Source organism: Pangasianodon hypophthalmus, chromosome 9 (assembly GCF_027358585.1).
Source record: "Pangasianodon hypophthalmus isolate fPanHyp1 chromosome 9, fPanHyp1.pri, whole genome shotgun sequence".
Lineage (NCBI taxonomy): Eukaryota > Metazoa > Chordata > Actinopteri > Siluriformes > Pangasiidae > Pangasianodon > Pangasianodon hypophthalmus.
The window spans coordinates 12,078,061-12,103,072 of NC_069718.1; the positions used below are offsets into that span (position 1 = coordinate 12,078,061).

At 37.6% G+C, this 25,012-nt stretch overlaps 2 protein-coding genes across 2 annotated transcripts in view; one reads left to right on the forward strand and one right to left on the reverse strand.

Annotated features, from left to right (window-relative positions):
- Positions 1-4,753, forward strand: part of LOC113529553 (uncharacterized) — a 29,152-nt gene extending 24,399 nt beyond the window's left edge. The window contains 1 exon segment of the mRNA XM_026918809.3: positions 2,565-4,753. Within this exon segment, the coding sequence (XP_026774610.2) occupies positions 2,565-2,727 (163 nt within the window). The 3' untranslated portion in view covers positions 2,728-4,753.
- LOC113529552 (dedicator of cytokinesis protein 2) overlaps positions 1-25,012 on the reverse strand; it is a 119,071-nt gene that overhangs the window by 53,875 nt on the left and 40,184 nt on the right. The window contains exons 25-26 of the mRNA XM_026918807.3: positions 17,851-17,993; positions 5,562-5,657 (exon numbers count right to left, since the gene is read on the reverse strand). Of these exons, the coding sequence (XP_026774608.3) occupies positions 5,562-5,657; positions 17,851-17,993 (239 nt within the window). The remainder of the gene's footprint in view (positions 1-5,561; positions 5,658-17,850; positions 17,994-25,012) is intronic.

Here is a 25,012-nt window from a genome sequence, read left to right on the forward strand (position 1 = left end):
AACATTCAATGTGCATTTATTCAGTTTCTCATGCCAGTTATTGTATTTTAAAATGGGTAAGTGTAGTGAAATCAATTGAATTACGCCATTTTGTCCACAGAAACTTGAGAATGGAAATGATTTACAGTATAATATTATACTTTACTTCTTTGAATCTTGGAATGACCTGCTAGAGTCACTGCAGTTTGTGAGGTGGGTATACGAGTAGACTTTCTTCCTCAGTTCCTGCCAAATAATTGCCTGGAGGCCATGTATTAATTATGCCATTACACAATTCATGGTCATGCCTTAGTTTAGGGTCTCATTTAGCTTGTAGCCTCAAAATATTATCTTGTAGCCTCAATATATTAATTTGTGGCCATGACTTACAAAAAAATAATCACCATCTCAGAGTCATCTCAATGTCTCTGTATATAGCCCTTGAATATGCAAATATTAAAAAAATTCAAATAGCATTTAAATAGTGATTTTCATTCTAATAGAAAGAACTCTGCAGTGTCCCTTTTCCTCTCCTCCTGTGCTCTTCTTCCTTTTTCTTAACAGCATTCGTTCTATTCAGCATGATTTAGATCCAACTGGCCTGCAAAATTCGATAGTGGTAATGTCTGTAGAGCACAGAGTCCTTCTGTCTCTCTCTTACACACATACACAGAGTGATTGGCCCCTCATAGATAGCAGTGGGTTTAGTATCGTATCATGCAGTCCTCTGCAGGATTAAATAGGTCATTATGTACTTCTCCTCACTAACACAGATAAAGACAACAATATTGTTCCAACACCAGCATGTCCTGCCTTTAAGTGGAAGACAAAAAAGAGAAAGAACCAAGCAGGAAGGATCACAGGATTAGAAACAGCAAGCAAAAGGCTTAAGCCAGAAAGGAGGAAATATGGAGCGAAGTAGATAGACTGTGGTGGGTGAATTGGGTGAGCGGTTAAGATAAGAAGAAGGATAGTGATCTATGGGTATACTGCTCTCGGCTAACATGAATGAGCGTGTGTGTGTTTATGTGTGAGTACAAGTTGTGATTAATGTTTCGTGTTGGCCTGTTATTTGTCTTAGGTACGACAAACAGGCCGTCATAGCTGCCTCAGAGACAAGATGAAATATATCTCACTTTCTCTTCCTCTTGCTTTAGTCCGAAGTCAAGCATTCTTTACTAACGTGACAAGAAATTTTTGTTTAGTAAAATTCTTTTGAGTAACTTTTGAGTAATACTCTTTTGAGTATTAGCTAGTAAGGTAATTTAATTATCATAGCATGCACAGATTTCAGAATACAAAGCTCAAATGAATAACAGTACCCAAACCTATTCTGCAGACTATATATATTTTTTTCTATCTTGAGTAATGAATTACGTGATAATCAAAGCCATAAATGGCACATTAATGACACTTAAAAACGCCATCTGATAACAGAAAAAGGCCCAGAATAGAACGACTATAACTCTCATCAAGAAATCCAGATTTGATGAATATGGAAATGAGAAATGCCACATTCTTCTGGTGTCTCTGCTGTAACAACTTGATCTCATTAGGAATTTGTATGAATTTATAAAACAAGCGAGATGAAGATGAATTCATTCATTTTTAAGTTGGAAGAAAAGATATAAATGCTGACTCCATTCTTTATTCTAATAATGGTGGCGGGGGGGGCAGGGATGGAGTTGGTTGATGGTGGGTGATGACATCTTCCCCGGTCAAAAACAAAAATAATCTGCCTTGCAAAACTGTTATCTTGTTTGGAATAATGCCCTTATGTGATATCTCTTTTACTGATACTTTAATTCCAGTCCTATTTGAGATTTATACACCAAGGCACATTGGCTATATCAGCAATACTTCATGTGAAACCAGCAAGTTATGATAGGGGCAACAAAACCTGTCCACGTACAGAGGATGAGGTTCCACAGAAATGCACACATTTCATCAGTAAAGCAGTGTTTAACAGTGCAGCACATAGCAATTTCAGCCTGCAGAGGAGGGAAATCAAACACTCTTTAAAAAACACACATTATAACCAGTATTTATCCAAAGAAAATATTAATTTCAGTTGGAGTTTGTAATCTTGGGGGATTGTCTTAATATTTCATTATGATTCTATGTCACATTACTTAGGCTATTACATTGTTTAACTAATCATTTTTTTTTCATAGTGCTTTTCCTGAACAGCTAGAATAGTTTTAAGCTAATCATTGCATATTGGAAAATGATAGGCTTATATATTTAGTGATATATTAACACTTCCCTGTCACTAGCTCTTCACTGTTTCTTAGAAAAGGCTCAGCCAAAACTGCTACAGCAACAATCTTCGCACTTTGACCACTCTGTGCACTCAAATTTATTCCCCCGAAAGGATTAAATCATAAAAGTTTATAGTGACTTCAAGATTCCTTGCTGAGTTTGTAAGACCGCAGTGATCCACACATTGTATATCACATGGATAAGGATGTCTGAGTCAAAAATGGTCATTTATGTCTTCATGCCTGCATTTATAAAGGTGAAATCCAGGCATCATAATCCAGCTGAGATTATAGGTTAATCACTCTCTCTCTCTCTTTATGTAGTGTGGAGCACGATTTCCGTCTGCAGGAGGGCCGCTTTCACAGTGTCCTTGAGGCATTGGACATGGAGTACGATGTTCCTTCATTCCCTAAAACTGACCCCTCTCGGCCACGAAACAAGAACCGCATCAAGAAACTCCGTAAGAAGTGCTTCTGGTGGCTATAGCCCTCAGCATTGGCTGCCGAGGCAACGATTACCATGAGCGTCGCTATTACAGCGAGAGGCTTTCTGCATTCCAGTTACAGGATACGTGTCCGTAGCCAAGGAACAGCTCTATGAGCTCATGGCTTTTAGATGTGGAAAAGTTTGACTTGTAATTATGGAGTTACACCAGCACTGTCATCATGGAGGTATTAGATTCATTCCTAGAATGTAGCTGATCATGAAAATAAAGGATTATGGATAATAATCTCATGGCACATAAGGCCAAGTCCTGAGAACAATGGCTTTGATTTTCACTCTCCTTTCACAATCCAAGAATTTCTTTTTGTGTCCTTTTCATGTTTTAAATTTCTATCTAAAGACTGGACAGGCACACCTACCAGTATAATGGAAACTGTAAGGCATGTCTGAGGCCCCAAGAGACCCAGGAGATGGAGACTGAGGCAGTCAATAGGCCCTCCTTTATGAGTGACAGGACTGTGATTCGGTCAATACTGCCCTTCATGGTGACTGTCGGAATGCTAACCCAATAGAGACAACCTGTCTCAAATAGCGATATTTCATCACTGCATTCACTGACTGAAGGAGAAATGTAAACTTAGTCAGCACTAACTGCAGTCTAAGCTCAGTGTGGTTCTAGGAATCTTATTAAAATGAGTACATACATACAATGAGTACACACATACAACATAATTCTGATTTTTTTTAGCTGGCTGCTTCAAGTGTGACAGTCTTCAACAAGGGTGGTGCAGGATTTGTATATTGGAATTTAGAAGGTTAATATTCCAGCATTTTTCATCCTAATCCCTATCTACCACATCTATACAGGGGTGGACAAGTCATAAATTTACTAGCTAGCCCACTAGGCAAGTAAAAGCTCAAATGTTTTGGCCAGTGCCATGTTTTGGTTGACCAGAAACCTATAGTCTAACCTAAAAATGGTAGCAAGTATTTGCTCTATCATCAGGATATCACAGGTTCGAATCCCAGTTATGCCACAGCCATCCATGGACAGTAGCCAAGGGAGCGAATGTTATGCTCTCTGGGTGGGAGGGATGGCGTATTCTCTCTCTCCTGTCAATCACAATGACAATAGCCAATTGTGGGAGTCTGTGAGCTCATGTATGTGGAAGAGGGCAGAAAGCACTTTTCTCTGAGTGTGTTATGCTACCTAGTGATGTTGCATGAACAGCAGTTTGACAAAATGCTGTTGGGTGGCTTCAAGGGAAGCGAGTGTTAGCCTTCACCCTCCCCAGTTGGTAGCTGTCATGTGATAGGGGAGAGCTAGCTAGTCTGTGTTAATTGGCAGGTGATTGATTTGGGGAGAAAATGGAGGGAAAACAGTATTAATGTTCTAATAATATATGGTGAGCTATTTAAATGCAATAGGGAAATAAGTTTATGATCATTATCCTCATGAAATTTTCATTAAAATTTTTTTTAAAGGATCACATTACATTAGAAGAGTTTTAATATGACTTCACATAACTGTTTCATACTATGAACCTTGTCGTTAGAATGTAAAGGTTGTAGTTCTGAAGTTGTGTTATGTAGTCACATCATTGAACCTTTTATTGAGTTCAACAATTGCCCTTCAAAGTTTGGAGTGAACCGATGTTCTTTTCTAAATCCAGGGAAATATGTGCCAATCTCATATAAGCTACAGATGCAGAATAGAGATTAGGATGAAAAAGTGGAGTATTCCTTTAAGCACTGCTCCCTCACATTACCACCTGTCCAAGTTGTTCATCATAGCAATATATTTTTTGAGACTAATGTAATATGTACAAGACACAGATGAGAAAATTTGCAATGTATATGCACTATAGTTTCACAGTGTGACTTCATTAGTGGAATGGATACGCACACGCACACGCACACACACACACGCACACACACACACACACACATAGTCTTCCACTGTCTTTCTGTCTTGATCGTAAACACATCTCCATTAATGTATTTTTGTAAGCTGCTATTTTAATAGGCTAAAATGACATTACCCATGATTCTCCCTGCCACCCTTTAGCTGTAGCCACAGCTGTTTGTAACTGGTTTATTTGGGATGAATAAAATATGTATTTTGATGCAGTGATTGTTTTCTGTCTGCTGATGTGTAGGAAATATGTTGTGTCTAGACGTTGGAATGATCTTCCTTTGAGCATAAGATTGGCACACTCTGAGTCAAAAACTTTTTTACAAGCTGGCTTACACCTAGCTTATACTGGCTGATGCTCTGTGTTTTTTTTTTTTTTTTTTTTTTTTTTTAAATGGTTATGCTTTGATTTACTTTATGGCTGTGTGTTACATTGCCATTCTTTGTCTTCCTTATGTTCATACTGCTTTATTGTTTTTTTATATATATTGTGAAGGACTATGTGACAACGGTCTAGAATTGCGCTATATATATATATATATTTTACTTACTTACTTACTTACAAAGACCTTCGAAAGCAGTGAAGAATGGGATAGATAGATTTAAGATAGAGCAAAAGATTTCAAGGCTGTAGAAATGCCAACTAATGTGTTTTTGTATACAATACATCAAAAAAAGGATGTATATTTAGTAGGCAGTTTAAAATGGACCATTAAGAGCAGCTTTTTAAGGCCAATGTATGTCCGGCCAGGGTGAATAGATCAACTGGTGCTCATTCAGAAAGTTTAAAAAGGAAACAACTTAGTGATGAAAATAGGATAGAGAAAGGAATAGTGATAAATGGCTCTAACCTGATCTTTCCTGAGTCTACACAGCAATAAACGTCCACAACAAAATACAGCACATCATGAGAAAAGGACATAAGAGGAAGGGAAATGGCCAACAAGCATGGTGGACTCACAATGAGGGCATGCTCTCGACCCATGATGATGACCGTGCGGTTTATCGTCCTCAGCAGAGATGCCACAATGTCCTGAACGTGCTGAAATGTGTCCCCCTTTAATCAGAAAGAAAGGCAAACAACAGATAGAATTAATGAACAAATAAAAAAGATACACTTTCTTCTATTAACCATATGGGAAAAACATAACATACATTACTAACACACACACACATGTCCACGCACTGACAGCATGATCCAAAATGCATGAACATGCCCTGTGTAGGCTGCCTATGAAGTGTACTAGATAAATGCATTTTGTATTTAACTGAAGAAAAAGTCTAATATTTCACAAGCTTGTTTCAAATGACCCTTCTAAAAAGGTGGCAATTTCCCAGAAGTAATTCAAGTAGTACTGAGATTCAGGTGGTCTTTGAGACAACAAACTACAAAACGGGGCACTTTTGAAGTGACAAATGGGAACCTGTTTCTCTGCCTGATGAATTGCACCGGCAGAAAAAAGACAAAAAAGGAAGAGGAGTCCTGAGCCATGACATTCAGTGACATCTGATTTTAATAGCATTTCACTGAAACACAATATCCTCCCACTAGCACACACACACGCACACACACACTATTCTTTTATACTCCACAGCAACACATAAAAGGTTACAATTAAGACCTCAATAACACTATCATTACTGAGGAAAACATAATGGCTCAGGAAGGAATGAAGAAGGTACGAGTGCGTGTGTGTGTGTGTGTGTGTGTGTGTGGGTGGGTGGGTGTTGGTGTCTGTGTGTGGTGTGTGTCTGTAAGGGCACTGAAAAGATGAGGGAGTTATTCTGCATTTTCAGCTCGTCTCTCTATGATTCTCTGGGGCTCCAATGGCTGATGTTTCTCCTCTTTTGAACATTTATCTTTTCGCTAAAGTCATCGACTGCATGGAGGAACTTCATTTCATCTCCCAGAAGAAAGTATGAAAGAAATGTGTGTATAAGTGCTTCTTGTGAGCAGAGCACCATGATATCCTACATGATCAGCATTCTCAGATAAGCTGTAAACATGTTTTGAAACGATGACGAGTCTTCCTAGACTGCAGCACTCAGTTCCAGTCATACGCATTAGCCTTGCCTCTGGCACTTTCTCCTTCTGCTTTCGACTGTAACTTTGTCCAAATGGAACCTGTTTGATCCAGACCAAGCAGCTGTCTGGGATGCTCTGTGTGACTCCATCCTGGTGAGTGGATCTGAGTTTGCTGGAGGCTTGTCATATGCAGTCTGCTCTGCACAGACAGCTAAAATCTAGCTTAACTTCAAGAAGCATATCAAAATCCTTTTAAACACTGCAGTACAGAAGTGCCAGACCTGAATTGACTGGCAGAGGATGGATGTAGCAGGCATTCATACATCTTGGAAGATTCCTGCACCATCTCAAACCTCATACCCTCCTGAGAATGACTGATAAACGCAGCAGTAGTAAGTAGTGAAGGAAAAGTTATTGATTTTCACTTAACATGTGTGAGGATGCTGCTCAGTTTTGAACACGTGTGACTTCTCCATTGAACAAATCCTAGCCCAGGACTATGCGTATCTTAGCTGAGGTCTTGTGAGCATACTCTAATCCATTAAAGTGGGAGGAGTATCTTTGGTGATTATTGGGTTGTAATGATTGAGCCATGAATAATAATAATAATAATAATAATAATAATAAATTATACAAATATAATTATAACACACTATTGCATCTCAACTGTCACTCTACACTGTGCACACAGAGCAGTAGGCAGGGTGTACAGCTTCACTGTGTTACAACTTATGTAGGGCACAGTCTCAGATGATAAAGTGAAGTAAAAGATGAAGAAAGTAAATGTAAATGCTGAAAAATTTTACTGGGATCACGGGGAAGAAATATCAAATCCAGCTAAATAGCATTTAGAGACCATTAATGTGTGTAAATAAATGAAAATTAATCTGAAAGGTTAGACTGTTGAAAAAATCGGTGACTTTGTCTTTTAAATCCATCATAAAATACTTTTGAAAAGAGGAAGAAACTTTGGCAATGACTAATACATGGTCTGCACTAATAAGTGGTATAGCAGTGGTCCCTGCTGAAGCCACTGCTACTTTCTGGGAGTGATTGTACCCTATAGACCTGTATTCATTTTCAAGATAATAACAAAATCAAAGGTACTGATATGGTAGCCAAGCTAACATGTGATTTATTCTAAATTTAAACTATACTTAAAACAGTTTTATCATCTGAGCCCATAATATATTTTAACCATATCTAATACGCTGGTAAATTAGATTTAGGCACCACAGTGAGTTTCGTTGGGTTGTCTTATTATCTGAACTGCACTGTAGCTGGAGAGAATGGAGAGAAACTGGCTACATATCATCATTTTAGTAGCTGTTATTTATAATTAGCAGAGGAGGTGACATCAGTTATGATTGTAACTTCAGTGTTCATCTAGCTATACTTTGGTATATTTAGCCTTTTTCTCTAAAAGAGTCCTACATTCCACAAGCAACTGCACTAAAAGGAAAACAGTTTAAAAGTATACAGTATTATACTTTCAACCCCACCAAACACAAGCTACCCTAAAGCTTTAAAACCTTAAACATTAAATACTGCCTTTTTATATATAAAGGCAAAATGTACAGTAGAGATTTTCTGTTAGCTGAATATGAAGAATTATAGAGCCTCCTCTGGTCACACACTGTTTTATTCAACTGCATGACTGTGGCATGTTCACACACACTACTATCTCCCCCAGCTCAGAGGGACATGATGTCAATAATATCTGCATCGGACTGCCTTTAGCCAGCGTGTGTCCTAACAATTAATGAGAGAATAGATTAGTCACTCTCAGCTTGATAAAACCAGCCGTTAGCACACAAGTTCTATTCTGAGACCATGGTTTGAGAAATAAAGAGATTCTTATTTATGTGTTATTTATTCTTTATTACATTTATACAAAAAAGTAATCAGTTACAGACCCAAAACACGAGGGCTGAGAGATACAGAAAATCACCTATACCAAGGATTTAGGGATATATTGTACACACACCACATTCAGTTTTGTTAAATTGTCAAATTTGTGAAGTATATATATATATATATATATATATATATATATATATATATATATAAGTAGGTGGTTATTGATAACGCAATGTCTAATATTCACATAAGGGTTTTGTCTATCAGTTTCTATGTATTTATGGAAATGATTACTTGTATTAATTTCATTAGCAATATATTATTGCACAGTTGCACCAACCTGGCAGTTTACAACACATAAGTTACTATGTACTTGAAGTACGTATCAGACATTACCCATAATTACTACATAAATACCTATTAAGTAGTAGGTAGTTACCAAAGGGTAAAATAAAGTGCTACCACGATGTTAATGAACCGTTACCAGTACTTATGCATAAGTACTATTAATTAAGCTAATGATCTGTTAATTCAGCTAATGAATATTTTTGTTCTATTTTGCAGTGAAAAACAGTCCTTGAAGTGAAAAACAGTCCTTCTGTCTGTCTGGCCACAATCCATCAGTTGCACACATTAAATTGTCTTATTATGTTCAGTCAGGTGTCTATACACTGTATAATGTAGGTATACTTGTCTATACATTTTAAATGTAGCTATAGATCATTAGTTTAGTTAAGAGACCATTAGCTCAATTAAGCACACTAATGCATAATTAGCCTACTGGGATGTTTTTGAGCTTATCAGTTCATTAGTTTTAATAACCAGTAAGTAGCAGATAATTAATAAGCATACAGGCTACATAATCAGGGGGTGGAGCTGGACCTGATCCAACTCATCCTATAAGCCTAATCCTAAAACTATACCAAACCCACAAGACACTGTACAACATGGGAAAAAAACACACTTATCCTGTTCAAACACACTGAGTTGTCTTCACCCCTGAACATTTGGTTCGACTCCATCAAAGTAGGAGAAGCTGGATCAGGTCGGACTCTAACCCCTGGAATTTTGGTTCTGCAGGGAGGGGTACTTGCTTAATGGAATAGTTTTAAATTTTTAGGGGCCCCTACTGCCAAAACTTTCAAATGAAAGTCCACCCATATGTTAAAACTATGCACACACTATGTGTTGCCTTACAAAGAAAAGGGGCAAGGTAAGCAGTTCTGTTCCAACTCAGGGCAGAGGTCATTTCTGGGACAGAAAATTATAAAGAGAATTCTGAAATAAAGAATTTATACACATCCAGTGTGCACTAATACAGTACTGTATTACTACAATAATAGGTACTGTACATTTCTGCCAAGGTATCTTTGACATTTTTAGAGTTATTATAGTTATTTTATTTATTATTGATTCTTTAATGTAAAGTGTGACCCATGGAGCATGTTGCATTTACATACTTCGTTCCCTTCTTTCCCTTATGTTTCCCGCCTTATCCTCCTTCAATTTTTTTAAATCTGTTCTTGGGTCATGATTTGTCTTTGTTCTTCATTCTCTTTGACATTTATACTCACTCTCTCTTTGTGAGAGGATAAGACTGAGGGGACAATAGTTAGACATCATCTGTCTGCTTCTTTAAGATAAGTAGACAGACAACAGACAAGAAGTCATTAAGGGACTGTGGGAGGTAGATGTGTGTGCACACACACACTCACACACACACACACACACACTGCCAGGAGAAAGTATGTCACCCACTCGAGAAGGTGAGTATGTGATTTGTTTGGCACAGAAACACAGGGTGAGATATGAGCTCCTCTGCACTGTGATTGGTCAAAAGATGCGGTGTTCAGAAATTACAATGATTAGTGAGAGCCTAGCAAGTGTGCACACCAGGCAACATCTGCTGTCCAATATACACACAACCCAGTTTATGAATCAATGCGATATATATATATATATATATATATATATATATATATATATATATATATATATATATATATACAGTGGATATAAAAAGTCTACACACCCCTGTTAAAATGCCAGGTTTCTGGTGATGTAAAAAAATGAGACCAAGATAAATCATTTCACCTTTAATGTGACCTATAACCTGTACAACTCATCTGAAAAACAAACTGAGATCTTTTAGGTTGGGTGAGTAAAAATAAAAAAACAAAATAATGTGGTTGCATAAGTGTGCACAGCCTCTTTTAACTGGGGATGTGGCTGTGTTCAGAATTAAGCAATCACATTCAAACTCATGTTAAATAGGAGTCATTTAAATCATTTAAAGTGCCTCTGATTAACCCCAAATAAAGTTCAGCTGTTCTAGTAGGCTTTTCCTGACATTTTCTTAGCTGCATCTTATAGTAAAAGCCATGGTCCACAGAGAGCTTCCACAGCATCAGAGGGATCTGATTATTAAAAGATATCAGTCAGGAGAAGGGTACAAAAGAATTTCCAAGGCATTAGATATACCATGGAACACAGTGAAGACCATCATCATCAAGTGGAGAAAATGTGGAGCAACAGCGACATTACCAAGAACTGGATATCCCTCCAAAATTGATGAAAAGACGAGAAGAAAACTGGTCAGGGAGGCTGCCAAGAGGCCTACAGCAACATTAAAGGAGCTGCAGGAATTTCTGGCAAGTACTGGCTGTGTAGTATATGTGACAACAATCTCCCGTATTCTTCATATGTCTGGGCTATGGGGTAGGGTGGCAAAACGGAAGCCTTTTCTTACAAAGAAAAACATCCAAGCCTGGCTAAATTTTGCAAAAACACATTTGAAGTCTCCCAAAAGCATGTGGGAAAATGTGTTATGGTCTGATGAAACCAAGGTTGAACTTTTTGGCCATAATTCCAAAAGGTATGTTTGGTGCAAAAAGAACACTACACATCACCAGAAGAACACCATACCCACAGTGAAACATGGTGGTGGCAGCATCATGCTTTGGGGCTGTTTTTCTTCAGCTGGAACTGGGGCCTTAGTCAAGGTGGAGGAAATTATGAACAGTTCCAAATACCAGTCAATATTGGCACAAAACCTTCAGGCTAGAAAGCTAAAGAAGAAGAAGAACTTCATCTTTCAGCACGACAACGACATCCAAATCAACAAAAGAATGGCTTCACTAGAAGAAGATTAAAGTTTTGGAATGGCCCAGCCAGAGCCCAGACCTGAATCCGACTGAAAATCTGTGGGGTGATCTGAAGAGGGCTGTGCACAGGAGATGCTCTCGCAATCTGACAGATTTGGAGCGTTTTTTCAATGACGAGTGGGCGAATATTGCCAAGTCAAGATGTGCCATGCTGATAGACTCATACCCAAAAAGACTGAGTGCTGTAATAAAATCAAAAGGTGCTTCAAATGATTTATCTTGGTCTCATTTTTTTACATCACAGAAGCCTGGCATTTTAACAGGGGTGTGTAGACTTTTTATATCCACTATGTGTATATATATATATATATATATATATATATATATATATATATATATATATACACACACATGTATTACAGTATATCAGTATATACTGATAAGGTAGATAATAATATAATAATAATAATAATATAATGATAATAATGCACAATGAGAAACATGTAAAACAAGTCACAAAAGTGGCACCGCACTCTCCATAGGAAAACAACACCAGGGCAAAGGGATTTTGTCGCCCATCATTTGTAGGCACAAGATGCACAAGAGGATAAAGTGAGGGCTTGAAATGGAGAGAGAAAATTTCAATTTTCATATTCATACTGTGTTTCACTTTGCATCAACAATCACTCAATCCAGCTATCTGAAACTCAAATATCATATGTGCACACCTGCAGGCAAAAGACCTCTATTCCCTTCATCCTTCCCAAGGCTTTGTCTGTCTTTCTCTCACTCTCTGTCTCTTTCTGTTTCTCTCTCTCTTTCACTCATACACAAACATCTTTAGTGTGACAACTTAATCAGATACACTTACACTGCACTCGCATGGCAAAAGCTCCTTGCCCTGAGAGGTGGAAAAATAAACCTCTGTTAGTGACGGCATGCTTGTTTGCAAGCTTGGGGAAAAGAGAAACACCTGCGTCCTCTCAGCTTCTAAAATATTCATTTCATCCTCTTTGTTTATCTCTCTTTTCCCTCCAGCAGCATCCAGGATGTGCTCAAACATTTTAATTCTATGATTAAATTGCAATTCTCCGCATTGTTACCAGAGCTGAAGGGATCCGTGTTAAGGCTTTGAGTCTCATGAGTTGACGTTCAACTGCTCTTCAGACATTCACCTTTTAAAACTAGCCACATTTCCCAGGAATGGGTAGCATTCAAACACCTGAGCTGACCAAAGTACAAGATGTGTTATAGTCAGTTGGCTAAACCACAGTGTGATTACTTGTTAGCTATGTATAAACGTGTGTAGTAACAATAGGCTACAGTTATAGCAGAGGTTAAATAACTTAATGGCCCATATGACCACCAGTAAATCACCATGTAAAATGATCCTAGATCAAAAAATTTATCATGTTTCTCACAATCTGTAGCCAGCTGGTAACACAGTTTACCATAAACAGGAAATATCATTTATTATGATATGAAGTAAGATGGCACATATCCAATACCAGTATTGGTATTGGCCTGATACCAGCAAAAATTGGTGGATCAGATATCAAACAAAACATATCCGATATTGGATAATGGCAAATGGCAAAGAATGGAATTGGATTTGGATGAACTAAATCCAAAATGATTGTAGTTTACCTATAGCCAATCATTTAAATTTGACCTATAAGTGACAAAAGAGAAAGCTAGCAAGCTATTGTAAAGCTACATAACTTATACTTTATCCAAACGTGTCCTCCAAGTTACAGTACATTACATTCTGTATTTCACCCAACACTTGTCTTACACTTAAAATTTGTAACAGTTAACATGACTCAATAAAAATTTGAGGTGAAGGTTATGGAAGAATGAAATCAATCCACATTGCCATTAGTATTTCCAATTCTTCTTTTTTATCCAGTTCCTTTCATTCATTCATTGATTCATTCATGTTCAGTAACCACTTTATCCTGGTGAAGGTCGCAGTGGATCCAGAACCATGCTTTACCCAGAATACACCCTGTCTAGAATGCCAGTGCATCACAGGACACCATGCAGTTCACATTCGCACACTCATTCACACATAGGGGCAAATTAGCCTTAACCAATCCACCTACTTTTACATGTTTTTGGGCAATGGGAGGAAACCAGACCCTGGAGCTGTGAGGCAGCAACACTACCCCCTGCAGCACCATAGCCCCCAAGTTGATTTCAACATCGCATTTTATTTTTCAGAAATTTTTCTCATCACTCTACTCAAAAGTTTTATTGACAAATTTTCAATGATGTATTGCACATAATTGGGATGATCACAAGTTTTAAGTAATAACTGGAGAGTGCATTGACACTATATTATTTGTGCAACTGTTTACATTTTTAGTAGTCTATAAATTCAAATGTAACAATTTAAGTATGTACAAAACTACTATCAAATGTAACTGGCTACAGAAATTTAGTCACAATCAATTCAGTGCCTTCCTTGTTGATTCCTTGTGTGTTTAGTTATAATTATACTATAGTTCAATGTTCGTAATTTGTATTGAACTTTGACACTCTTGTGTTCATCTACCAGTGTCTAATGTCCAACAGTTACTGACAATTTCTCAGAAACTTTGTTGATATTGTCTGTTGATAGTTTCATATAGTGATGATGAGTGGAAGCTCAGCGGTAGAGATTCTGAGCTAGTGACCAGAAGAGTCTGAGTTCAAATCCTAGCACCACCAGAAATCCAATGATTGGCCCTTGAGCATAATGAAGTAATGTTCATCTATTCATCTGTTTGTTTGTCTCAGCTGTAAGCTGCTTTGTCTATGTATATATATATATATATATATATATATATATATAGATATATATATATATATAGATATATATATATATATATATATATATATATACATACATACACACACACACACCAATCAGCCATAACATTAAAACCACTGACAGGTGACATGAATAACATTAGTGATATTCATGATTATCTCATAATCTTGTAATATTGATTATCTCGTTATCTTATATTAGGTAGGTGGTTTTAATGTTATGGCTGATCAGCATATATACATATATATATATATATATATATATATATATATATATATATATATATATATATATATATATATATATATACATATATGTATATATATATATATATATATATATACATATATGTAAAGAGATAGAGAGAGAGAGAGTGTGTGTGTGTGTGTGTGTGTGTGTGTGTGTGTACACCATTATTTATTTATTTCTATTGATTTCTTCATAGTGGGCCTTTAGTCTCGTTCCTCATGTAGTCTCTTGCTAGCGTCAGTCAACTGCTGAGTTGCACGTAGGAAGAAACAGAGAGAAAGAAAGAGAGAGAGAGGGAGAGAGAGAGAGAGAGAGAGAGCATGACCTCTTCAGACCTTTCTCTTGATGCCTGTTTTTATTAGAAATTTGAAATGCTCCAAGAATCCAGTTATAGAAGTGACCAAGGAAGAGGAGCGAAGTGCTGAGGGAAAAGAGAGAGAATGTGTGACCTCGTGTCACTTTTCCCTCCTCTTCTGGTCGCCTTCCTCCGTTGCCCCATTACTCAATGTCTGTGTCTGGCCCTTACGACCTTTTGTTTACACTCCCTCCACACTCGCTCATCTTTATTTCACTATCACTACAACTTTCTATCACCTGTTTTCTTCCTTTCTTCCTCTCTAATCGCCCTAAAGATTGGCCAATGGTCTAAAAAACTAAATTAATAACTTAACATGTGTGTTGAGTAGCATCATTATATCCCATGGTGGTCTATCCCCATAAAAACGTAGATGCAAAATGGACTACAAAATGGAAGAAACGTTTTAACAGATTTAAACCTGATTGTTCAAACTAATTTTAGCTAGAAATCTTCCCTCCTAACTACATTTGACAACCAAAATATGTCCTACTACAGTACGTCATAACACGTGCTCCATGTCAACCTTATACTAATAATGAAAATAAATAAATAAATAAATAAGTAAACAATTTAATAATAAAACAAAAAAACTGCTATAAATAATAATAAATAAAATCTTATAATGTTTTGAGTTTTTGCACAGCATAACTGGTAACAAGAAACAAGTGGGTTAGTAGGAAGTGATTTATCTACTTATATAAGCTGATTAGCATACTGCACATGATAGAGGAGTTGGATGTCGATCATATTTGACTCATTTTGATTAAATTTTTGTGGTTAAAATCTTATCAGAACACAAGTGAGATACAATCTGCATGAAAACAATCTTAATGTATTCACAGAACAGAAGCACATCAATAACACTAATGGTGGTATGACTAATAATTTAAAATGTAATTAAAAAAAATATAAAAGACAATTAAAAGACCAAAGTGATCATACAACTGAAAAGAGATTTGCTTCTGTCTGTCTATTTGCCAGCACTCTGTCTCTTCTCCTCCCTTAACTTTCTCTCCATTTAAGTCTTCTCTGTGCTAATCTCCCTGCCTGTCACCTTATCTCCTTATTCGCCCCTTATCTTTGCTCTGTCTCTGTCTGTGTCTCTGCAGGTTTCATTCTAATCTGTAATCCGTGTGATAGGCGAATAGGATTTAAGTGGTGATAAAACTGTACTCTGTTGCTCTACATGCACAAAGACAGCATCATTTCGTGCTATCTCTCTTCTTAGGTTCTTTAGAGCTTTCCTAAGAGCAGCAGAACCTTTACCAGGAGGAAAAGGGATTACAGTAGAACAGCGCATGCTCCACTCACTCGCTCTCTCTGTCTCTTGTTCTCCTTTACTAACTCACTGCATGTACATCTTCTTCAGCACGTGGCTGGAACAAACCACATAATTTCTCCACTCTTCAAATTCTCCCTGTAATCACTCATTTTAACCCATTTATCTCTCTTCTCTTCTCTGTTTCATCTGAGTTCGTACTCAGAGTTCAAGCTTCAATCCATCCAGGCCATCAGAGTAAATCAAGTGAAGTATTATCCATTGACTTTGAAGTATTAGCTCCCCACCGGTCCACCCACTTTGTGACTTTGTGTGTGTGTGTGTGTGTGTGTGTGAGCGAGTGAGAGAGAGAGTAGCTATATTCACATCAGCATTAAAAAATTACCCATCGTAAACCCCCACTCTCGATTCAGCACTAAGCAATGGATGTCCTCTTGACCCAGGACATAAAGCAATATAATCATAAAAATAAATAAGAAAATGTTCAGTATATATTGTGTTCACCTGAATGATTTGCTATATAAATAATATTAATGGAAGTCATTAATTTTTTTTATGGAAACACAAATTCCCTTCCTATGCTTGCTTACCCTCCTGGTACTTCTGTTTCAGATTTACAAACGTCTTGATTCTCCAAAGGGGAAATGATGTGTATATAACCCCTCTAATTATAAATAGACTTTTTTCTACAGAAAGTTCTACAGAAAAATGTAGATGAAATTCTGTAGTGTTCTCTCTTTTACTGAGATTTCCAACATTAACCAACTCAAACTGTTATTTAAATGTTAACAAAATAAAGATGTCCTCTAATATGAATATGACCAATATAACGTAAACCACCAAATGAATATACATAGTGGTTAATGTGTAGGAATAAGTGAATCCAAATAATTATTTTCAACATTAGCACTCACTTTATTTACATTCTAACGAGCATCAGTTAATGTAAGTGTTAATTATTTTATTAACATTACTTATAGTTTATTAATGGTTTATTATTCATAAATATGAATGTACCATCTAATATTAAGCAATATGTTAACAGTTTGTGGTTGTTACTTATTAGCATTTTAGTTTCTAAAATGAACTATTCAAATAAAATGCTATCCTGAACTCTACTGGTTATTACTAATAAATAATGTAGTAAATAGATGAACCTTAATGTAAATGGTTAATAAAAATCATTTTAATAATGCTTATCTTTTAATAATTTCGAATAAAAAAAATAGCTCAAGCTGTTCTGAACTGAACATAATGTTTAAAGGGAAGACAGTAATCATTTAGAAACTACAGCTGGTTCTTTGGTAAATGTCATTATGAGCTGACCTAAAATTGTCACAGTGAAAAATTATCAGTTAGTTAATTTTTTTTTTAATCCAATAAGCATTACCTTTTTGTAAATATTCATTTTGATCAGCCATAAAACCTAAAACATGTCAATAAGTCAGCAAGAGTAAGACTACAGGTAGACTGGTGTATCAGTAAGGTAAAGTGCGTCATGAAGGTACAGCACGTGATTGGCTAGTGTATTGTTAATGAAGCTCGAGATTGGCTCTTACCACATCCTTGCGGCTGAGCACCTCCAGGATGTTGTTGAGGAGCTCAACGCTGTTCCGCCTCTCATCCTGTGGCCCCTCCCCCACATCAGATAATGCTCCACTCAGCTCCTTCAGCATCATGGGTAACAGGATGTCACGACAATCTGGAAATGACATCATGGAACATTTGAAATGAAAGATCCACTATAGACATGTAGAGTGTGCATGCTGAAACTGTCCACATAGTAATATACAGTATGTATCACATTGAAAGACAAAGTACTGCTTCCCTATACAGTGATCCTGCATTTCAGTGTCTTTCCTCCTGTGTTGGAGTTTCCTTGTGTGTGTGTGCGTGTGAGTGATGGAGTGACCCTCACCCTCTCAGTGGAAACTTGAAGGTGCATTGTTAGTAATGAGCGTCTAATGAGCCAGAAGCTAAACGAGTTTTTAATGTGCTGACTGTGCCTGGCTAGAGGGCTGTGGAGGTGAGACAGATGCATCCTCAGGTAGTGTACAGTATGTGTCTGCCTTGTGCTCCGACAGAGATGGATACACACGCTCTTTCTGGCAATATCCATCTTCAGCCAGTGAATAACGAGAGCTTATCAGACTTCACAGTGTATGGATTATGCTTACAGAATCAATATTGATGTATGTTGTTAACCTCTTATTCTCCTAGGAGCCATTAGTGGGTCCAGACTTCTGAACTCTTATAACAAGATACACTTCCCATTAGTTTCAGTGTAGTTAATAAATAATTCAAAGTAATCACAGAATAAAATCCCTCAACATAACTGAATAAGAAGATGGGATTTTAAGGGATTCCTAGCCAAAAATCAGCAAAAGTTTTATTTGTATAGCACTCTTAACAATAGAAATTGTCACAAAGCAGCTGCAAGCCAGAGGTGAGAGGCAAAGAGAAACTCCCTGTAATAACATGAGAAAGAAACACTGAGAAGAACCAGACTGTAAAGGGAACCCATTCTCTTATGGGTGACATCTGATAGTAGGATTAAAAATTATTACAGGTGTAGAAGAGTAAAGTCAAGCAGTAATGTCTGTGTTGAAAGAATGTTTAGTATGTTCAGTACAGTATTATGAATAAGAGCCCTGGGATGAGCACAGGATTACAGTGGTAGTTCTTAGGTACAAATCTACAGTATCAAGTGAGATTATCTAGTGAACCAAGAGTGAGACTTGGGCATACACTGTTTTTGGGAAGTGCAGATCTTTAGGGTGTCCATGTGGGACCATCCAAAGTATCAGAAAGTGAGTGCAGAATGTGCAGAAAGCTCCAAGCAGACCTAGTGCACCAGGAACAACTGTGCACAAAAGGTGAATGTGTGATATGTGTGACAAATATGTAAAAATGGAAAGTGGCACATGCTGTATAACTCAAGATTAGAGATTTAAAATCCTGATATTACAAAACCATTCATAAATCAGAAATTATCCAGACTTAAATCATATAGGAATGTTCTATTCTATATGTCATTCGAGGATATAGAGCTGTCTAGCGGGTTCATACAGAGAAATATGAACAAATATAGTACAGTATAAAGACCTGGATAATGAACTATAGTTGCCAAATAAATGATGTGCAGCGCAATGGAAACTAACTTGTGCCTTGTGCACCAGAGGACAGAAGGTGAGGGCGAAATGTAGGTAAAAGACAGAACCAACCTGACACACTGGTGCAAGCAGAGAGTTTGTCTGGGTCTCAAAACTGCTAATAAGCTATACATTAAGCTGTTAGGACAGAGGGCTTTGCACCTTCCCAGTTTTTGGTAACACGACAAGCTGTGTTTTTTGTCTTATTAACATCAAGAGAGAAAAAAAAGAGAGGCTGGTGAGGGAAGTACTGTTTATAGCTGCTATAATGTAAGTGATGACAGGAACTAACCTGTTTCACAGACATCCACAAAAGTAGACATGTCCTTCATTGATAAATTAAAAAACAATTGTAAAACTGCAAGCTTATAAACTGATGTGGTATAAGAGGAATAAAACACTTTCTATGCTGTTCTCATACATCAGGGTGGAAACTGGAACTCAGTTTCATAGCAAATTTGATTATTTTCCTATAATAATACATCCTTCATGTGTTATTCCTTACTCAGTGAACCTCTCATGTACAAATCTTCTTGATTAGTGCACAATATATAAATCAACCTAAGTGTTAGGTTGTGGTATGCAGTCTGACACAGCTTTAGCTTAAAGTCATTTGATGATTTTCTTGCATGCTCCATGAAACCCAGATTGCTTTGTACAAGGACATCAGTAGTTTTATCTTTATAAAAGATGCTTAATTACACACTAGTGTTTTCCTGATCTCTTTGTGTCTGATTATAAATCACTTGTTTTATGCACTGGAACAGCATCCTGGCAGCTGTATACAGACAAAATGGTAGTGCTGTTCTCCCAGCAGTGGGGGCATTAAAACATGAGAGTGAAAACCTGAGAGTGAAATACACACACACCTCATAAAATACAGTTAAGCAAATAGCACCTGACAATGGTACTCATGATTTCAAATGTTTCTGTTAATTTAAAAGGCTCAAAGTAATTATCACATCAAAACCAGAGTGCATAGAGCAACAAACATTAAATGCTTCATTCAAAGGATTTTACCAAAGGGTTAGTGGGAATAAGTCATCTGAACCTGCATTTATTATTTCATTAGGTGGTATTTCAGTTAATAAACCATTCAAGCTCCACTGAGGTCTAATAGCTGTCGTAGTGCAGCGCCTCTGGATTAAAGTCCCACCGAGCAAATCAATGAGCAAGAAGTGAGACAGAAAACAACAATTTGAAGCAACACACCAAAATTATGATGCAGCATGCTACTCCACCATAATTCCTTTCTTTTCCCTGTGACCTTTATCATTCACGGCTGACCAGTGAGACATCACTGCTGTTTTTCAAGACCGCTGTGGTTTAAGTAAAATAAGCCTGAACCCAAGTGCCACTTTACGCCACCTCCAAGGCCACACAAGGTTAATTACTTTGCTCAAGGGCACAAAGGTAAAGATCAGGGGGAGACAGCAGAAACCTGTGTCCACATCTCCTAGTGAGACTTTCCTCCTCTGGTATGGAGCCATGGCATCACATCTGTTCACAGCAACAGCAGCTGTTCGCTCCCTATACATGGCAATGTGATTACTTTTTGCTGTCAGCAATGAGTCATTGTTTCTACTAGCCAGCAAAATGCCAGGATTGGAGGTGATGGTTATACCTATAACATTTGGCATTCAACAAGACTTCAGCCACTGCCGACGTGGCGGTGTGTGCCGAAAAATGCGTGCAAGAAATTTAATGGCGCTTTAAAGAACCATAAACTAATAAAAGTGAAACCCATGTAGATAGATATAGAGAGAGGCAGAGACAGAGACAGACACAGAGACCAAGAGAAATCTGCTAACAACATTATTTTTTCAAATTTTATTGTTCTACTATTACTATTATAAATAATGTGGAAATATATGGAGGCCAGGATGTGGATAAAATGAATTTCTGACAGACGCCTTGGTTGTATTTATATCCATCCTCTCTGTGTTGTTATAGACAATTCCCCGAATGCCCTTCACTCCACCCTCAACTTTAGGGCTCAGAAAGACAAACAAGATGGAATTCAGTGCTAAATGCTAAACTCCCAAGCATTGGCAGATACTTTTGCTGCTTTCTGAAAATAATGACACCAGAACAAATATAACTGATTTAATGAGATACATATAAAAACCTGATAACTATAAAGAAGTTGAATGCCTAGCTACATTTCTATACAGTCACTAATGTTATAAACTGGAACACTGGCTACCAATGATCACTTTTATGTAAAGAATCAGTTGACAGCACTGTATCATCTAGTCCGCTTGCTGGATAAAGTGAATATTTTTAATAAACCACCTTTATAGATTGAGTGAAGTGTAAGAATGCTGCAAGTAACACTTCTTGTTAGATAACTCTGTTAATGAAGCAAATGAATGTCTTGTCACTGATGTAACAAATACTGTTGTACTAACTTCTACAAGCTAGGAGTGCTTGAAAACTAGGTAGTGCGCCAGCTAACACAAGGCCATATTGCTAACCAACTGGTGAAAGATGGAAGGTTATGATTTGGAAGTGGGGTAAAACTATGCCACAGAGATCTTACTTCACCCTGTCAACCTGAATTTATATCAGACACATGTGACACAAGTGGCGTATAGTGACTGTCTTTTCATTCCACGTGTACTTGTTCCATACGGACTGCTAGTGCGAGTGCATAATTCAGTTTTTTTCAAGCAAACAAAAGCCCAAATGTGCAACAGTGTCAATAAAACATGGGTGATGGAGACAGCCAGAGTTTACAGCATTATGACACAGCTTAATAAAAATGTGACATGAGACAGTGGGACAATAAATAAACAGTGTGTGCACCTGTTTTCTGGTTCGAGTATGTCTCATATACTAACAATTTGCTATACAACTACAGGTTGCATGTAGATTAAGATTTCAGTGCAGAGTGTATAGCAAGTGAAAAAAAAAAGAGATTAAGGGGAGTGTAAGAGAAAGGGAAAAGGGAGTGTAAAGCAAGCACAACTCAATACTCAGGCTTTTATGCACCTCTAATACAGCTGGTGTGGATTGAAGAGTAACTGCTTCAGAAATACTGTATGTCTAGTGTGAATTGTCCTTCTGAGCTGCAATAATACATGGTGACCCTTCAAGGTTTATGTGGATGCAGTGAGGTGGACAAGAGGAAAGGGGGGTCGAGGGGAGGGGTGGGGTGGGCTTGGAGGGATGGTTGGGTCACAATATGGCTGAAACCCTTATACAAAGTGACCAGAGAAAGAGAGAGACAGAGAGAGAGAGAGAGAGAGACTAACATCCTTATTTTTAGTGAAAGCAAGGTTCATGAGCATGTCAAGAAACAAAGAGAGAAAAAAAGAGACAGACAGAGAGAGAGACAATGTCTGACACCTCATTTAAGGTGACTGCAAGGTTCACCACTGGGTCTGTATACTGAGGGTAGCACTTTTCTCCTGTCACCGCAAAAAACATGCCAGTAAAAATTAGCTACCAAGCACTTTCTCAAGGCCACACACACACCACAGCGTCATGACCTGCATTCTGACTGCCCTAAGCTAAACCAAGTGTGTGTGCGCAAGCATGTCTATAACTCAGTCCCTACAAGTATCCGCTGTGCAAAGCAGTGCTGCAGTATTTCTGAGATGTAGAGATGTTTATCTCAGAGATCTTGGTAGAGGAGGACTTTGTCAATGCCAAAACTACTAACTAATCTGCAGAGACTGCAACTTGGGTACCTGTGACCTCGGCCACACATATAGAAAGACAGGCATTGTGTCTCTGAGCAGATGAGAGGGGCCACGTGTTGCTGTGGCAATCATCATTCAGCCCATTCCCTTCTCTGAAGAAATTGCTCACTCATTTTTCATCCTCGGATTCATCTCGGAGAGCTAACGATAAAGTATTCCACTCTGTAATGGAACGCCATTTCAATTACTTAGGCAGCCTAAATAAGATCCGCATGTCACTACAGAGAAATGGAGCAAAAGAGAAGAGTGGAGGAATCTCTATATGTGCATAGAAGTTTATTCTAAAAAATTAAAGAGTTTGTAACCGCCATATCAGCTATAGCAAAACTGTAAAAATATAGTCCACGTAAATCACTGTGCAAAAAGATATACACATGACATCTACCATCTGCATCCAAAAGCTCCTAATAATGCACAATCACAGACTAAAAAGACAGCTGGTGCCATGGTGAGCACAAAAACCCTGGAAAAGGCAGGGTGTGTTTAATGCTTTTTGCCCAGCAGGATGATCACGGTTGAGACCAGCCCTTGGCATGAGTAACCATAACAACGGCCACATTAGGGCCGTGGATAGAAACTTTAATTCACTTTCAGTGCATAAGAATTAGTCAGATGAGAGTCATCGTGGTGTGTATGAGTATGCAAGCGTGTGTGTGTTCAAGTCTAATCATCATTTTCATGTGTAAGGAAGGGATAGTGTTAGTCCTTATTTTTCTGTTGTGTTCTGTGTATGTGCATGTGTGTGTGTGATGTATTGCTGAGGTTATGTAACACCAGTTTAATTATTAATCTGCCATCCCATCTCAGGGTCACATACATCACTTGAATCACTCTGAAACACTCAATGTTATATCCATATCCTGTCTCATTTGTAAGTCACTTTGGATACAAGCTCCAACCAAATGTAAACATAAATCACACTTGTCATGAAATCCAAGTCCTTTTTCCCATCTGTAGGGGGTTTCAAATCTGATTTCTAGGAATGTGGCTTAGTTTTTGCTGTCTGTCCCACACCCATTCCAGTTAGTAGCAAGCTTTCATCTGCACTAATGGCACTAATGGCACTAGGCACTAAAGTCTGAACAAACAAAATCAGTCTTGGTCAAAGAAATAAATCAGAATTGCTTTGCTGTCTGAACAAAGCTAGCGAATCTGACATTTTCAATTCTGATTTGAGCCACTTTCCTACATGTTACTGACCTGTCAGATTGGAGGTCACTTTTAGGTCAGTCCAGCTTAGCCTTCATCATAATTTGACATTAATTAATATTAAAAATTAAAATTACATAATTTGAATATTACTCAAATTTGGTCAGTAATTTTGAGACCGACAATCACAAAAGATATCCCTATTTTAGGCTGGTCTTAAACAATTATCTTCCCAGATTATCATGTGGTGTGAGATGTATAAAATTCAATCTTAACACCACTGATCTACTCACAGTTTTGATGTTTGCTCTGATCTGAAGTCATGCATGTTTATGAGAAATTCTGGGACAGTCAAGATCACTGGTCAGGACTGATTTGTCAGCATAATCTCTGTGTTTAATTCTTGGCAAATCTTGTAGTGCGGGAGGTTTGCTTTGTACCTAAGAACTGCTTCTGTAACCATAAAGATTGGCCTTCTCCGTAAACAGGATAAGGTCCCTTTTGAGTCTTGTTCCTCTCATGGGTTCTTCCTCATGGCATCTCAGGGAGCTTTTTTTTTCCACTGTCACCACTGTTTCCAGCTCAAATACATCTCAAAACCACACAAAAGACCTGAAACTAGTCCAAAACTAGATCATTAGAAAGAGATGCATTTTTCTTCTTCTAAACAATTTCACCATGGTGTGCAAGTATTGTATCTGCAATACATACTT